This window comes from Pan troglodytes, chromosome 6 (assembly GCF_028858775.2).
Source record: "Pan troglodytes isolate AG18354 chromosome 6, NHGRI_mPanTro3-v2.0_pri, whole genome shotgun sequence".
Classification (NCBI taxonomy): domain Eukaryota; kingdom Metazoa; phylum Chordata; class Mammalia; order Primates; family Hominidae; genus Pan; species Pan troglodytes.
Window position 1 is genome coordinate 28,142,295 of NC_072404.2, and position 18,143 is coordinate 28,160,437.

Sequence of the window (18,143 nt, forward strand, 5' to 3'; positions counted from 1 at the left end):
CTGGGATTTAAATACCAGTTATTTATTAGCTGGATTTAATTTTCTGCAATTTATTTTATCTTTTTAAATGTGCATCTGAAAAATGGGGATAGTAACTCCCTCTTAAATGAGACAGTGATCTTAAAGAGCAGAATATAGTCCCTAGACATAGTAAATGTTGTCTAAGTGTAAGAATACAATGGCACAAGAGAGCATCTACTTACAGTTCACAGATGCCACCTCTGGCAGGAATGAGAGGCACAAGTTGCAGTAAAAGCTTGACACCATTTTGCCATTCTTCTTCTCTTTCAAATTCACAGTACAAGTAGCTACATTCATCAGAGGAAAACTGGTAGAAAACATAAGTATCTTGAAAGTATAGATGCTGGTCCACTGTTTGAAACAAAAAATATATAGATCAATTTTTTAAAAGATATTACTCAGAGAGTAATAACTCAGATGATAAATTGAAAGCCCTAATAATTGGGAGCAATCAGCGTTAAGACTATAATTATACATTCTAAGCTCATTCATGTTTATAATCCCATTGAATTGGAAAGGACTTACTGACTAGTCTATTTTTACTACTAGAAGCTTTGGCCAGCATATTCACATGTATTTATATTTTTTCTGCTTCAGAGACAGGTGCAGATAAAATCAATAACAATTCAAAGAGGATGGGGAGAAATCTTTTTTAGTGACCCAAAGCAAATTAGTATATTTAATTAATTTAGTAATACAGAAATACAACACAATGGCAAGTTTTAGATCAATGATTCTCAACTTAGGGTGACTGTGCCTCCCCCAGGGGACATTTGGTGACGTCTAGACATTTTTGGTTGTTACATTTGGAGGGCAGAGCGCTACTAGTATTGGAGGGTAGAAAAAAGGGATGCTGTTAAAAAAAACCCTACAATGTACAGGACAGCCCTTCACAACAAAGAACTATCTAACCCAAATGTCAATACTACCAAGGTGGGGAAACCCTGTTTTAAAGGAATCAAGAGCTAGAGATTTTTCCAAAAGGTATTAGTACAAAATGTTTTGCTAACCAAAAGCCTGAAACTATCAAGTATCCTAATAATACCTCCATTCTTCAAAGGTAGTTAACTAATTTTATAAATAAGAGTATTCGGTGCTAGGTACTATTGACTATCGAAGAAGATTACACCCACGTCCATATCTGTACCATTCTTTCACAACAGGACCAAGGGTATGCCCTTGATATTTATTACCTATAGGAAAAAAGTGCTTTTCAGTGACCAACTAGCAGCTGAGAGACTGGGCTAAATAAATAATCCAGATTGCTCGGTTTCTAATCCTTCAGTTCTCTGGGCTCAACTAAGAAAAGAGATATCCGTCATCTATTTTAGTTGCCAGTTAACATCTACTTTCTGTTCAGTCTAAACAGCTAATTTTCATAGGTCATATATCAAAGTGTTCATGATTACTTAGTCAATTAAAATGGCATAACATCCCACTCACAAAATCAGTTTCTGATGATTATCCTAACTACAAGATAAATCACACACTTAGAGCAACTAAAGATGTCACTGATTTTGAAAAAAGTTTGTAAGCAGCATATTGAGTTCAGAAGAAAGGAAGTAGAGGAAGGACTCCTACAGGTAATACTAGTCTATGAATCAGCAAGTATCTAATAATTTTTGCAAGAATTGTAAGAGAAATAAGTGAATCAAAAGATGACCTGTCACTTAGAAAATAAGAGAGAATACAAACATTTATCTTCAAAAATAATTTCCATCCAGACTGTAACATCCTCTAGAAAATCAAGTGTATTTTCGTCTGATAGCTTAATAAAATAATGATGCTGTGCCTTCAAGACATAATACTAACCTGATAACATAATTCCCATGTCCAGTAGGAGTTGCCAGACTCCTATGGCCATAGATCTGCACTGGACGAAAGGACAGTGTTCTAGAAGCCAGTCTACCAGCTCTGACCCAACGCAGCTCCTCCTGAACAAAAGCAAAGCCATTCACAGTAAGATATTGCTGACATCCATTTGCCAAAAAAAAAAATTGATATATAATACCTTTCCTTTCATGTGCTTGCTTTTTTTAGACAAGCAACCCAAGAATAAATGGCATATACCTCTTATTCATCTTTCAGATTAAAGCTCAAATATCACTTCCTTAGGGAAACAAGAGTCAAATTGTCTTCTACTTTTTCATCAAATCACCTAAAATTTAGTAAGTATATATCTTTACAAAGGAACAATATCTCCTTATCCCACTAGAGAATAATTTTCAGGAGAGCAGGGACTTTATATAACTCACTATTAATTCCCAACAATTAGAACAGTCCACAATACACAGTAAGTTGTCAAAATATATTTGTCTGAAAAATGAAGGAATAAATTTAGCAGCCTTTTATATAGAGATAATGCTTTTACCTTGGTAAGCTACATACCTCAAGTTGGTGGTGATAAACTTTGGTTCAATTATTTATAGATTTTTATCTAGTCCTTTTGAGAACAAAATAATTCCAAGATTAGACAAAATTGGGACCATAGTCAGTTGTACAGAGTTTTGTTTGCTATTCTTCAAACAAAGATTGAACCCTAAAATTTACTCCAAGAACAATAAATTTGATTGTTAATCTTTTTAATATAATCAGTGTAACTATTTAAGCAGCCCAGGTCACATAACCATAAACCCAGATGTGTTGGATTCCACTAACCACGCATGAAAAATTATTTTTGTAATCTGTCTTAAAACACACAACTATATTCAAAAAAATGTCATAACCTGGTTATTACAGGCAGTATCATCATGCCTACTTTTCAGATACATATGAGCCTCAGGGGGAAAACAAAAAGAAAAATTTCTGAAGTGTTTTGTCATTTGCAGAAATTTCATCAAATTTCACTCTCCCTTATGAGAAAAGATCATGAAAAAAAATTTTTTTTGAGACAGGGTCATACTCTATCACCCAGGGTGGAGTGCTGTGGTGCAATCTCGGCTTACTGCGACCTCCGCCTCCTAGACTTGAGAGATCCTCCCACCTAAGCCTCCTGAGTAGCTGGGAGTACAGGTGCTCACCACTGGCTAATTTTTGTTTTTTGTAGAGACTGAGTTTTGCCATGTTGCCTAGACTGGTCTCGAACTCCTGAGCTCAAGTGATCCTGCCTCAGCTGCCCAAACTGCGGAGATTACAGGTATGAGCCAAGCACCTGGCCAAAATGTTTTTTTAAAATAATGTATCATATAATGACTATCTTTATATGCAGTACTGAAGGACCAAGAGATGCCGACATTTATTTGTATTTCTAAAGTAGAAAAATATTGCCTATTTTGCTGTCTCTTGTGATTGGCATAGTTACAAATACCCTAGAATCACACCATAACCAACAATATGAACTGCCATGGATGCTACATTTTCTGGGGTGAAGAAAAATAAAGTAGTAAACTTTTCTGCTGAGATATTTGATCAAACATCCTAGCTTTTCATCAAAAGCTAGAATATATTTGGTAAAGTGTCACTATTTGACAGATACTCTAAGGCAATTAAGCCAATTCTAGACATGTTCAGTTGCAGGTTAGCATAAGACAGCATAAAGATTAACAGTCAAATATATGGATTTCTTTTTTTAGAGAAAATGAGAAAACAGATGGCAACAAAACAGGCAATTAGACCAAACAGTCAAGACTTAACTTCTAATTCTATAGGATATCTTTCATGTTAAAGGTTCAAAGTGTTAATTAACTAATTAATTCCTCAACACCTCTGCCAATTAGCCAGCATCTCAGAGCTTTGAAAGCACTTTTATCTCATGGATTAAATACTGTATCATCTTAATTCATATTCTCAAAACAATGCAGGTCCTTAGCCTGCTCTGAGTGTCTGACATCACCTGGACTATGAAAGCACACAATAAAGCATTTACTAAACAAACTAAACTGTCAAACTGCAAAGGTGGCTAGATGGATACAGCTGCTTGTTTGTTCACAGGTGATATGGAAGAAGCTTCTTAGAACAGGGCTTCTCAAAACCCTGCTTAGGAGTCACCTGGGTGATCTTCTTAAAGTATAGATTCTGATGCGGTAAGACTGGGTGGGACCTCAGATTCCGCATTCCTTTTTTTTTTTTTTGAGACTGAATTTCACTCATGTCGCCCAGGCTGGAGTGCAATAGTGCGATCTCGGCTCACTGCAAACTCTGCCTCCCGGGTTCAAGCGATTCTCCTGCCTCAGCCCCCCAAGTAGCTAGGATTACAGGCATCTGCCACCACGCCCAGCTAATTCTTATATTTTTAGTAGAGCTGGGGTTTCATCATGTTGGCCAGGTTGGTCTTGAACTCCTGGCCTCAGGTGATCCACCAGCCTCGGCCTCCCAAAGTGCTGGGATTACAGGCATGAGCCACCACGCCTGGCCAGATTCCACATTCCTAACAGGCTCTCAGGTGATGCTGGTGACCACAAAGCCCCAATCCCCCAGATCCCCCTTCTCATTGGGAAGGGCTCACTCTGTTTTGGGGAGGCAGGGCTCTGACTCAATATGCTAGAACACAGTACTGTCGTAACAATATTAATTAAAAACTGAGCCCCACTCTCAGAGCAAACTCCCATTTCTGTTGCACATGATCCCTTTCTATTTCCCCCACTGACTTTATCAAGTTATGTTTTAAATCACTTATAAGGATCCACCTACCCCAGGGCAAACATAGGAGTAAAAGTAAACACTATCATTAATATCACCAAAGCATACAAAATGAGGTGGTGTTGTCTCTGCATTTAATGCCTTGTCCCCATGTCTGCTATTGGGGAAACTGGTGGTGACTTTTCATTAAACTTAGTCATACCTAAATCCACAGGACTTAGGGGAGATCACTGAGGAAGAAAAGAGAGATGGTTGGAACAGAACAATCTAAACACGGACAGCAGTTCCTACCCACAGTGTATTTTCAGTCTTGTACTCAATCCAGAAACTGCTCCAAGTACATGCAGATTTGACTCCAGTTTCAATACTAGGTAGGAAAATTGTGATATGGAGGTGATCAGCTCAAAGCCCACGTGACTGCTTAACAAAACATGAATTTACCCAATCTCCAGAGTTGAAAATTTGATTTATCTTAGCATCCTCCTGTCTCTAGTTAGATTTTTAGCAATTAATTCATAGTAATGCGACACTAATCCTTAAAATAAATCGGGTGATGGTATTTAGTGATGTATTCATGCAAAGAAATGACGTCTCAGAAACCAGTGTGATTCTTCCTACAGTATAAAGTGAATATAAAGCATTTGAAAGTTTTGAAAGTGAGTTCTCACGTGGTATGTGGGGAATACTTTACCTCAATTTACTACCAGAAAAATGAAAATGATTCATCCCTAGGTAATCACATGAGCACTTCATGTTTAAACCCAGAATATTAATAAGTCCTTAGATTAGAAAAGAATGGTGGTCCTGGCCAGATCACAGGAAAACACATGCTCTCTCCCCATTCTATTCCCGTTAAACCCTAAATCTGTTCTAATTTGGATAGATGGATTTTTTTCCATGAACCTGATTAATGTTCATCTCCCAATCCTTTTTCAATCTCTATCCATGGAGATCCAATAAAGGGGGAAAAAATGAGAATAATGACTGATGTTACACATGGCCTCATGTAAATAAAATGAATACTGTGAGCTTGCTCACGACTATACTCAAAGACTTACACATATAAATTTAGTTTTTTTAAAAAGGAGAAGTCAGATGTTTCTAAACATGATGCCATCATCTATTTTTTAAAGTGAGTTTCTATGTGAAGTAGTCCAACCACCACAGCCCTTTTACTCCCTGTCCTGTCTACTTGGTCTGGGCTCTAACCTCCTGGTTCTCAGACCTTGGGCTATGAATCCCTAATGGGAGGAAAACAGCAGATCTTGGAGCTTTTTAAAGAGCTCCATGAGTCCATACACAGAAAGGCATTGTTTGTAAACAGAATACACATGTCTAGCCTATGGCATATTTTTCAAAACCTATGTAAATGTTAATGTGATTGATTAAATGTGCTTAATTAAAGTGTTAATTCACTGGGGTTTCTCACCACACTTTGGATTTGCTCAGTTAATGGCTCAGAAGAATATAGATTCTGCCAATTTTGTGATGTTAAAAAAATGGTTGCAGGGAATGGTTACTGACTGAAGAGAAGCAGGAAGGAATTTTCTGAGGTATGAAAATCCACTATATCTGGATAGTGGCTAAATGGATAATGATTACACAGGTGTGTAATAAATAAAAGTTCAAGCTGTACATTTAAGATTTGCGCATTTTACTATACAAAAATTATGCCTCAGTACAAAGGGGGTCGGTGGTCTCACTCTGATAGTCTGGGAATTACTATCCCAAAAACCCAAGCCATGATAAAATTTTTTCCATCTCCAGCAAACAGAAAAAACAGAAATATTATAATGAGTTTATCATAAAGCTAAGTTTATTTAACATAAAGGAATATCCTTTATTCTGAGAACTTCCTACTTTTTGGGTGTCATGAATCCTGAGTCCTCTTCTTACTCTTGATGGGTATTGCATGTCATTTCTTTGAAATAGAAGAGTGATAACAAATGGTAGTGGTTTTTCTTTTTGTTTTCTTTCATAGTTTTGGTATCATTTGGTGTGGCTTAATATCTTTATCTGGCAAAACAAAAAGCTAATAATTTACTTTTGGTTTTTTCTTTAAATTGTTCCATAAAATGAAAACACGCACATCAAGTTTTCTAAGTGACCATGCCCTTGGTCCAGCTGTACTTTAAAACTGGCCATTTACCTACCTGTTTACTCTCATATCTCTGTCAAGGTAGACACCTGCCATCCCTATGCCAACCTGTCTTTCCCTGTTCCTTATGCACTCAAGGAGGAGGCCCACTCTCACCTGGAGACTTAGAGCATGTCTCTGCCCAAGGCATCCTTTCAGGGCCTCAATAAGGTCCCTAAAGAGGGGATCTATATTTATTAAAGACCCTAATGTAGCACCACCCCCTCACCCGCTGCAAAATATCACATCTCAGAGGAAGCAGAGCAGAGACTCTCTCAGGAGCCCATCCACACTGGGGGCTGGAAATTCCATACCCTAACTTCAGAACAGGAGTCAAACTGTAAACAAATGCATGACTAAGTTTAATGAAAAGTCACCACCAGTTTCCCCAATAGAACAAACAAACCGTCCTACTACTGATATTGTCCACCTCTCTTTGATCAAGGTTACAATGTTAACACAGGGTGGTTTTTTTTCCTCAAAGAGAATTTCTGACAAGGTGTTAGAAAACTGTGTTACCTGTAAAACCCCTTGAGGTTCACTCTGTCCTTTATCAGGTCAGCTGCTTGAACGATAATAATATTCCTCAATGCTCTTCCTGCACAAGAAGAATTCTCTCCATAAATCTAAATGGAAAAGAAAGTCACTGTAAATATAGAACAATAATGTGACAATTTGTGAACTACCAATAGCATACTATATATATATATATTTATATATATTCATATATTTATATATAAAATCATAACCAAGTCCATAAGGTTGAGACATATTTTAGCCAATACAGCTATAAACCTACAACTATCTTACTTTATTTTAGCTACTGGTCCACTTATGCTGCTAAGCTATAACTATTCTCCAAATGCTAACCTGCTTTATTTAACTGCAGTTATAAATAATTTCCTTTTACACAAAGTTTTCAGTGTAAAACATCCACTATTTTTTAAATATAATATTTATATCAATACAGCAAATTGAAGACTTTATATTATGCATTAAGTCTGCATATTGATAATGCAAACATACACAGGTCTTGGAAGATGGAAAAACAATTTTCTTCCCTATCTAGTGAACATCTCGAACCATGACACAATTTGACAGCAGGCTGCTTTACTCTTAAGCTTCATTCAACTGCAGAGTTCATAGTCAATTCCAAGCATCCGGTTTCATCTACTTCATAATTCCAACTATCAGATAAAAATTTCATTTAACTTATTTTTTTAAATATTCTAATTCCCCCATATGAGTCTCTGGTTCTTGGAGGATGAAGAAGGGTAGTTCTTAGATCTAGAGGGGGCTAGGTCCTACTTTATAATACTACCTCCTTCTCTATAACCAGCACCTTCCCCCAAAGCACAACGCTGTTTCACAAGCAAAGGGGGCTAAATGAAAATAAGCTATCTTCATACGGTTTATGAAAATTAATATATTACTGGGGGTACATGCCTACATAGTTTTACTTTTTTCTTGGTAAACTTTTTATGTATCTACTATATATATATATATATATATATATAGATATAGATTAAATGTGTATCTACTATCTATATACACACACACATATATACATATATACATATACACATGTGTATATATACACAGACATATATATATTTTTTTGTTTGTTTGTTTGTTTTTTTGAGGCAGGTTCTTGCTGTGTCACCCAAGCTGGAGTTCAGTGGAAAGATCATGGCTCACTGCAGCCTAGGCTTCCCAAGCTCAATCGATCCTCCCACCTCAGCCTCCTAAGTAGCTGGAACTACAAGCACACACCATCAAGCCCAGCTAATATTTGTTTTTTGTTTTTTTTTTTGTAGAGACAGGTCTCCCTGTGCTGCTCAGGCTGGTCTTGAACTCCTGGGCTCACACAATCTGCCCACCTCAGCCTTCCAAAGAGCTGGAATTACAGGTGTGAGCAACTGCACCTGGCCAAAAAATCTGACATCTTCTCTCAAGGCAAACAAATTGATAATATAATGATTATGATTTGGCCAGGAACATCAACCCCATCCTTATACTTCTTTAATTTTCCTGATATCATCTCCTAAATACAAGCTGATAAGGAAGTAGGAAGGGAAGCAAATTATTTTTTAACATGTTAAAACTATTTAAAAAAAAAAAAAAAAAAAGCTTCAACAAGCCAGATGACAGAAAGTATTACCGAGGAAGCAGTGTGAGTAAGCTGACACTTGACTAGTCCTGAAAGCATACAATGTTCATTCACTCAGTCATTCAAAAAGTACATAATGAGCAACTGTCAAGTGTCAGATCTATTCCTGATGGTGGGGATACAGCGGTGGAGAAGGCAGAGAAGGTCCCAGCCCTCACAAAGCTCACAGTCTCCTGTTAGCCTAAAAAATGCAACTTTTTTTTTTCTTTTTTTCTTTTTTTAGATGGAGTCTTGCTCTGTTGCCCAGGCTGGAGTGCAGTGGTGCGATCTCAGCTCACTGCAAGCTCCGCCTCCTGGGTTCACGCCATTCTCCTGTCTCAGCTTCCCAAGTAGCTGGGACTACAGGTGCCCACCACCACGCCCGGCTAATTTTTTGTATTTTCAGTAGAGATGGGGTTTCACCGTGTTGGCCAGGATGGTCTCAATCTCCTGACCTCATGATCTGCCCACCTCAGCCTCCCAAAGTGCAGGGATTACAGGCGTGAGCCACCATGCCCAGCCAAAAAATGCAACTCTTTATTGACTGATTCTTTACTGCAACACAATGATAAATAACAAGGAAGTAAATCTCCTTTTACACAAAACTCAGTGTAAAATATATGCTATTTGTAAAATACAGTGTTTTTAACAATAGCTATATTATATTTATATCATATTTATATTATATACATGCTCTGCCACATTAATTCATTCATGTAAAGAACTTGGAAGATGGGAAAATAATTTTTTTCCCTAGTTCGTGAACATCTTGAATCATGACAATGATCAGAGCATCTCAAACACTTTTGCTGTGTCATCCCAGGTGGTGAAGATAATGTGATCACTGCAGCATCCCTGCAAAACTCTATGTGGTCAGGAGCAAAGGGAACAACTGTAACTTGATAATTGTACATCAGAATTTGTCAATCACTATTTCAGAAAAGGCAGTAAAAGAGAAAGGAATCATACCTGGGAAGGCGTATGTTCAAGGTACGGATTAGATATTCTTCTTGATAGAGTCTATTTTAAACAAAGAAAAAAAATAGTTAGAACCAAATAAACTTTTGTACCAAAAAAGGAAAACATAAGCAACAGTGGCCAGGGCAGGCCCCTGCTATGAAAAAAAAAAAAAAAAAATGAGCTTAAATCTCAAGTCATGGTCCCTAAGGGCTTAGCATCCTTATTTTCACTCAATGTAAATATCTGGTCAACATTTGTAACAACAGGACAGGATATTCCACTTCAATGGCTCCCAAGAGAAGTACAGTAGAAAGACTGGGATTTTCTTGGACCAGTCACTTTATTCTTGATGTGTTTTGGATTCCATTTCTCCTTTCCTTTTCCTCACCCTAACTCAGGCCTTCATCACTATACACTCAACTACCTGCTTCAGCTTCCCAGTGGATCTTCCTGCTCTCTAGTCACATCCCCTTTAGGCCATCCTTCAAACCACAACTAAGCAAATCTCCCTAAATCACCCCTTTGACTTATAGAGGATCCCTTATTGCTTATCCGAGTTAATCCATGCCCCCTCAGCTCACCACAGTCTGCCTCCAACAGATTTCCAGTATTCTCTTTCCAACTCCCAGCAAAGCTTCTTCAGTTTAGCAAGACCTACTTGTCAGAAGAACTTGCCACTCATAACCCTGCCTTTAGTCACGTCAGTCTTCATGTTAAAAGCCTTCCATCTTCCTCAATGCTTCCCAGAATCCCATCAGACTCGAAGTCCAGTTTTGTGGAGTCGGCTCCTGCATGAAGTTCCTCCTGCTGGGGTATGCTCCTCTTTAGAGCTCTGTTTTTGCTACTATTCAGGTGCAGCGCCTGGGTGCTCAGCATTGTTGACTGTTTTTCTGTGTGTGCATTTGCCCCAAGGAATCCATAAGCTCCTTGAGGGAGGGCTGGCAGCTTATACTGCCTTGCTTTCGTGGCATCTAGCACACAATTGTGCATAAAGATGTTTATTTTTTCTATTCATTTATTTAGATATTTATATAACTGTATGAACTTAATAAGTATTTGCTGAATGATTTGAATTGTAGGAGCTAATTTTTCCTGCCTAATGATCCAGGAAACAGCACCATCACCTACATACGCTTAAGCACAATACAGAACTATTATCATTTCCTATTGCAGTATTAAAAAAAGAACAGAGAAACTAACATTTATTGAACTTCCAACCTATGTTTAAAGGCTCTTTCCATCTCTATTCTAAGTCTTGCTATCTTTTGAGATCCTATAGTTTTCAGCCTGCCACCTCCATGTCTTAGAATAATTTGCTAAATGTACAAAACATACCCTACCAGTCATCACTTTCCAGCATCTGAACCTTCTACTAAACTTTAGTCTAAAAAGAGAATTCCCATTCTGCCCCTTCCCCAGGCCACATGGCCCTCACATTACTCCTAATTAAACTAAAATAAAATGTATCAACTCTTTATCCAGAAATGCCAATTGATACCCTGTTAAAGACGTGTAGCTTGATTCAAAGAAAATAAATTTTATAAGGTAGAGAGCCCATTTTTAATTCCCAGCCTTCTGGCCTTGTCCAAATGTACTACCAATCAGCCTCGCCTAGGCCTCATGTACCATGAGCCTATGTAATATAGTCCCTTATTGATATACTGAACAATTTAAAAGTTTTAAATGCACCAGATTATATGAAGATGAATCATCATAATTTATTTTTTTCTCCAAACAGGTAGACTTTTAAAATCACTATGGCAGACCAGAAATGACAGTCTTTATTACTCATCTAATTGCCTGAATCAGCTAAGAGAAGCAAAATAGTTTATATAATCTAGTTAAAGAAAAAGCTTTTAAGCAGAAACAAGCTCTAAAAAAAAAAAAAACGTGGGCAGGGGCATTTTCACAAAAGAAAACAAGCCACTTGCCTTCCTGGCCATTGCCAACCGGAATCTGGCTGTCTACACACTCGTGTTACACTCACACAATTCCACTTAACAGAAACCTCCCCCATGGATGGCTTGCTTCAAAAGGTAGGTAAGGTGAGTAAAAAAGCAATGGGGTTCTTCTATACTGAATAGATAGCAACGTTAGATAAGCTACTGGCCCCAGGAACTCAACAAGCTCAACATAATAACTGTCTTTTACAGGACACAATTCCTAGGTTGGCTGTCAGGAACTCCCTTGAAACCCTCTCTTCACTGGTCCCAGGAGAGCTTTGTTTCATTAACACTCTAGGACAGCTGTTCTCAAACTTGTTAGCTGAGCATGGGGAGCCAGAGAGCTTTGTGGAACTCAGTCAAGCACTGACTCCCTAAACTTAAAACGATGATCACAACTGTACTTCCGCAGAGACCACTTTATGTTAGTTTTCAGTACTGACCCAAAATAGCAAGGGCCAAAGGCTTAAGGGAAAAAGAACATGGGGAATATTCCATGCATTACCTCATTTTTAGCAGGTACTGGGAAAGGACTGTTACTTAATTTTATCAGAGAAACACCATGGGCCATCTTACTGCTGCTGTAAATCACTCAAGAACTGCCCTCCCAGCATTTATCAGCAAGAGTACCGCAAAAGCACCCTTGAAAATGCACCCCCCTCTTTCCATTTTAACATTCTTTCCCTGATATACAATCACTCAGCTGTTTTCATCCCATCTTGGAATCCCTTGGTTTTGTTTTTCCTCTCAGCATCCCAGGGCTTCATCTCATCACTCCTGTGGCAACTTACTTCCATTCATTTCATTTTTGAAGCACTTACTCAGCTGAGCACCCGGCACTGTGGGAACTTCCAGAAACACACACATGGACAAGATACCATCCTTAATTTAGAAAACCCATTTGCCAGAAGGCATAGGATCTAAAGAACCTATTAAGCCCATGAATTCTTTTTCTTGATCCTAATCTCCTTATCAATTTTCTCTGCAATCTTAGATGGCCGGTCACTCGATGCAGGGTATCCTCTCTTAAATGGCTCCCACGGTAATCTCTCATAAATATAATGCCCAAAGTGATGATTCCTTTATCCTATGTATTTTAAATTTCCTAGAATTACTTAAGTTGGATGCAATGATTCTTTCATGAAAGACATATATATCCCAGAGAGATGAAAATACTAATAACATAAATGAAAATAGATTTTAAGTCAAATGTATTTCTCCTTTCCATTTTAATGAACCATGGAAAATGTTTCCCTAACTAATTACAGGCAAACCACATATTTTAAATGTAAACTAGGAAGTTGCAATCCTTTAATATTCATAAATGGACTTCCAGAAAAAAAAAAGGCATAACTCCAGAAATAACTGGTTAGCAACCATATATTACATTTTTTAAGTCAGGTATATATTAAAATTAAAGTGTAATAGTTCATGAAGCTGAGTCTGAAGCAGGCATGGAACTCATTCCAGAGTTGCTAAAAATATCTTGCTAAACAGTGTAATAGACTTAAGGCATATTTTTCATTAGTCCTTAAAAGAGATAGGCACAGTTTCCATCAGTTTTTAAAGGAGATGCCTTAATACTATCCTTAGACTCAGTTAAAGTACTTAGGCTACTAAGGGGTGAGAGAAATAAAGGAAAAAGACTGAATCACTTCAGTCACTACAGAAGCACTACCTGCCCTTTTACTAACATGAACCAACAAGAACTACCAAATTTATTGATAATGCAAGAATTAAGTTCATGACACAACTTTCTGCCAACTTCAGCCACTGTCCCTTTTCCTATTCTGGGTGACCAGGCAGAATATGAAGATGAAACAATGGAATAAATACACTTGAATTTCTTACAAACCCAGGAAGATAAAAAGCTGCATAACTAGCAGGCACATATGTAAAGTGATTATACAATAAAATAATAAAGGCTATGATCTATTAAGCTGCCCAGTGGATTTTTAACACAAGAAGAACCTGTGGGCCCTTCTTCAGCCCCCAGATAAACTTACATCTCAACCAAAGCTTGGTCAAGATTACAAGGACCGAATCCCAGCCAGATTACGGCCTTGAGAATTATCCAGTCGTCAAATTTGGGGATAATGGGTCAGGTGCGGTGGATCACATCACTCTATGATAACATGCTGCACATTATTAAGTAATAGTAACTGAGTTTCTGCCGTGTGCCAGAGACTACACCAAGTTTTTGGGGTTTTTTCTTTTTCTTTTTCTTTCTTTTTTTTTTTTTGAGACAGGTTCTCACGGTGTCGTCCAGGCTGGAGTGCAGTAGCACAAGCCCAGCTCACTGCAGCCTTGACCTCCCAGGCTCAATTGATCCTCCCACCTCAGCCTCCTGAGTAGCTGGGACTACAGGCACATACCACCACCATGTCCAGCTGACTTTTATATTTCTTTTTTTTTTGGAGAGACAGGATTTCGCCCTATTGCCCAAGCTGGTCTCAAACTCCTGGGCTCAAGCAATCCGCCCGCCTCAGCCTCCCAGAGTGCTGGGATTACAGGCGTGAGCTACCGCACCCAGCCTATATTAAATATTTTGCATGCATCACATTACTTAATACTTGAAAAACTATGAGGTAGGTATTATAATTAATCCTATTTTGTAGATGACAAAACTAGACTTAAAAAGGTTAAGAAATCTGCCCAAGTTTGCAACCTAGCTGCAGTTATTGTCCCATACATGTCTCTTAATATAGAATGTGATAATTTAAGAGTAATGTGACAAATAAGTGCGTCTAACTGCAGTAAGAAGTCACAAATAGTATCTGCCAGACCCAGCAGTTCTCAACCCTCGATGTAAATAGAACCATCTGGGAAGCTGAAGAAAAACAAATAAAACAGGTACTAAGGACCCACCCCAAACATACTGAATTAGAATCTCTACGAGGAGACCTGGGCAGTCTTTCCTCAAATTTCCCAGGTGGTTCTAAGGTGCAGCCAGGTTTCAGGAGAACTGTAAAAATAAGTGATTGAGAATGGCAAATTGAACCTCTCCTCATCCACTTCAGCTATGGGACTTGGAGCACTGCTCAGACATCACCTCCTGCACATGCCTTGCTGAATGAAGAAGAGGTACTGTCATTTACCAATAGCACGGGGATCCATGGCTGAACCTCCAAGTGGCTTGTGTAGAACAAAAAGCCACTGTTTCAGCAAATCCCGTCCTGCACCTGCTCATGTGGTAGGTGTTTTCCATACCTAGACATAGCCCTAAGCTGAAGTATCTTCATGTCTGCACAGTAGCGTAGTACCCACATACCTTCAGAAAGAGTCTACCCTTTTAATGGCATCCATGGCATTATACTTAATTTTGACTTCCCATTGTTAAAGGGCGCTATTCTAGTAGAAACCTGTTTCCCTACTTAAAAGCTAAGTAGAAAATGAAAGTGGGTTCAAGGAGTACTTATAAACATTTCACAAACCTTTCACTGCAAGGGAGATAAATCAGCAAGAACCAACAGCTTCTGGGAAAATATACACAACAGATACAACAGAAACAAACCCCAAAGCTTCATCAATTTGATTTTATTTAGTTCTTGGGAAAATTTCTTTTGGGCTGTGTTTACAAACAAGAGAATAGTTTCGCCTACCAAGATGGGCCTTCCTGGTTAATGCAATCACAGAGAAACCTTTAAAATTTGAGAATTAAGTAACTAAAGATTTAGGAAAAATGGTTTAATTAGCGAGCTTACTTATCTCCACTTGTCACTGAATTTCCTAGTTTTATTAACAAGAACTCATTCAGTCATACCTGGACTCCAAGATGGACCCTCCCTACAGCAACCAACGTGAAGAAGCTCCCACTGGCCAAATCTGGGATGATTTGAGCAGCAAATAAATGAATTATTGAATTGTAATTCATAAAATGAATAACCATGAGTCCATACTGATACAAGCAATTGAATAAATAAATAAATGAGGATCAGGAAGAAAGGACAGCCCTTCCTCATGGGATTATTTTAATTACTAAATGCAGTAAAAAGAAGAAAACAGAAAACCACCTTAGGCAAACACCATAGTAATAAATGTTGCAGGCAAAAATCATCAACAGATGCTAACATCAGTGGACAAACCTATGATGAGACATAGGATATTTGCATAAGTATCAAAGTATCTCCCGCCGAAATACTTCGTAAGTACACAGGAAAAAATAACAACTTTACAGTGGAGTTTAGCTCACACCACTTTAAACAAATGATAAAAATTATCGCCTATCATGAGACATGTTGACATCTGCCTCCTGATATGATGAACAGAGAAAGGCACTTTTATGCTATTTTTGTCAAAATGCACACCTGAATATAATGATGAAATATCAGACAAACTCAAATTGAGGGGCATTCTTCAAAGTAACTGGCCTGTACTTTGCTAAAACTGTCAAGGTTAACAGGGAACAATAAAAACTAAGGAGCTATCCCAGATGAGAGGAGACCAAAGGAGCCAGACAATTAAAGGCATTATGTGATCCTGGACTAGAATAAGGAACTTAGCAGGACACATGGCAAATGTGAATGAGGTCTATATTTTAGTTAATCGTGTGGATAAGTGCTGGTTTTGACAATTGTGCTGTGGTTATGTAGAAATGTTAACATTTGGAGAAGCTGAGTGATGCTTATAAGTGAACTCCCTTTGTACTAGTTTTGCAACTTTTAAGTCTAAAATTACTTCAAAATAAGAAGGTTCTTTAAAAAAAGAATAATGACCTTCTTCCTCCCCACAAATGTGGTCTCAAAAATTATTCAAATATTATCTCAAAATACAATATTTATTTCTTTTCTGAAAGCTGCACCGCCCCTCCATAACTTCCTTGGGCTGCACAACAGAATGACTCCACTCAGGTCTCTGGCATCTTCGCACGAATTAATCTCCCGAAAACACCTCCCTACATGTCACCTTATTTTTAACACAACAAATATATATTTGTAAGTTTACTCTCCCTGAGTGCTCACAGTGTTCCAAGTCTTTAACCTAGTGGTCCACACCTTCCTTACCTGTCTACAAAGTTCCTGCTGCACTTCTCTACAGACACTCTGCTTCAGCCAGGCAGGTGGTCTCCTTTTTATGAGACAAACCACATGCATTCCCCCTCCATGCCTGAGCCCTTGCCATGATCTCTGCTCTGTGCACTTTCCTGTATTTCTACATTCTGCCCTACAGTCAATCCACACAAATGCTGCATGAAGTCCAACCAAGCCCTGAGCCTCCCATGATTAATCTCTTCCCCCAAACATTCTAGCACTTTCCATATTTGCCACTGAAATATAGTGCCTCCTGGCCCCATTTGCAGGTATATGCCATCTCTTTTCAACCAACCTAACCCACCAGAGGGAGTCATGCCTTCTATAGATCTAGGACCATCAGTATGGAGAAGGAGCTAACCGCTGACTAGCCAATAGTGATTTATTTCCAACATCACACTGTCTGATAACCTGCCAAGTGGTAAAGCATGATATTACCACCTCAAAAGCTATGAAACCCATCGCCACCACTGCCCCACTCCAATCACCACCTATCCTTTTCCCTCATTTCCATCCCTGCCTTAAGTGGTCATGCATAGACAGTGCAGAGTGTGCATACAGAGCTAGCTGAGTATACACAGAGGGAGTAGATATGACTCTATAAATTATATATATGTAATTTTTTAAAGACGGGTCTTGCTCTGTCTCCCAGGCTGGAGTGCAGTGGCACAATCATGGCTCACTGCAGCCTTTATTTCCCAGACTCAAGCGATCCTTCCACCTCAGACCACAAGTAGCTGGGACTACAGGTGCACTCCACCATGCCTGGCTAATTTTTTATTTTTAGTAGAGATGAGGTCTCACTATGTTGCCCAGGCTAGTCTCAAACTCCTGAGATCAAGCAATCCTTGCACCACAGGCTTCCAAAGTACTGGGATTATATGAGTCACCGCACCTGGCTAAATTTTATATACTAAATGACTTATGAGCTTGTTTGAAAACTTAATGATCCACTTGAATACCGATTATTCCTTTGTAGTGAAAAACATGGAAATTGTTTGTGTGCGGTCGTCAACAGGAAAAATGTTCTCTTTTCAATTCCCACATTACTCACAGGTCAGAAATGAGTTAAAGAAATAAACCTTGGAGTAGCCACCTTTCTTCCCTTCTTTGGCATCTGGATATAAACTACTGTCTTAAATGTGTCTTTTCAATTTGTACATAGATTTTTGAAAGCTGCAGAACAATAAAGGTGATAGTGTAGGGTCTTCTGATGAAAAGAAGAATTCAGGATACTTGTTCCACTTTTTATTTTTCAATTACTCAACTAGGATATATGGAGAGCTTCAGAAATGTAGCAGCAGAATGGACCTCCGGGGGTCACC

At 38.4% G+C, this 18,143-nt stretch overlaps 1 protein-coding gene across 8 annotated transcripts in view; it reads right to left on the reverse strand.

Annotated features, from left to right (window-relative positions):
* RAPGEF5 (Rap guanine nucleotide exchange factor 5) overlaps nt 1-18,143 on the reverse strand; it is a 240,791-nt gene that overhangs the window by 191,080 nt on the left and 31,568 nt on the right. For all 8 annotated transcript variants that reach the window (XR_002944583.3, XM_024357764.3, XM_024357769.3 and 5 more), the window contains exons 2-5: nt 9,855-9,905; nt 7,256-7,362; nt 1,834-1,955; nt 204-372 (exon numbers count right to left, since the gene is read on the reverse strand). Coding sequence is in view for 7 of the 8 variants with exons in the window: in XM_024357764.3 (XP_024213532.1) it covers nt 204-372; nt 1,834-1,955; nt 7,256-7,362; nt 9,855-9,905 (449 nt within the window). In the remaining variant the exon portion in view is untranslated. The remainder of the gene's footprint in view (nt 1-203; nt 373-1,833; nt 1,956-7,255; nt 7,363-9,854; nt 9,906-18,143) is intronic.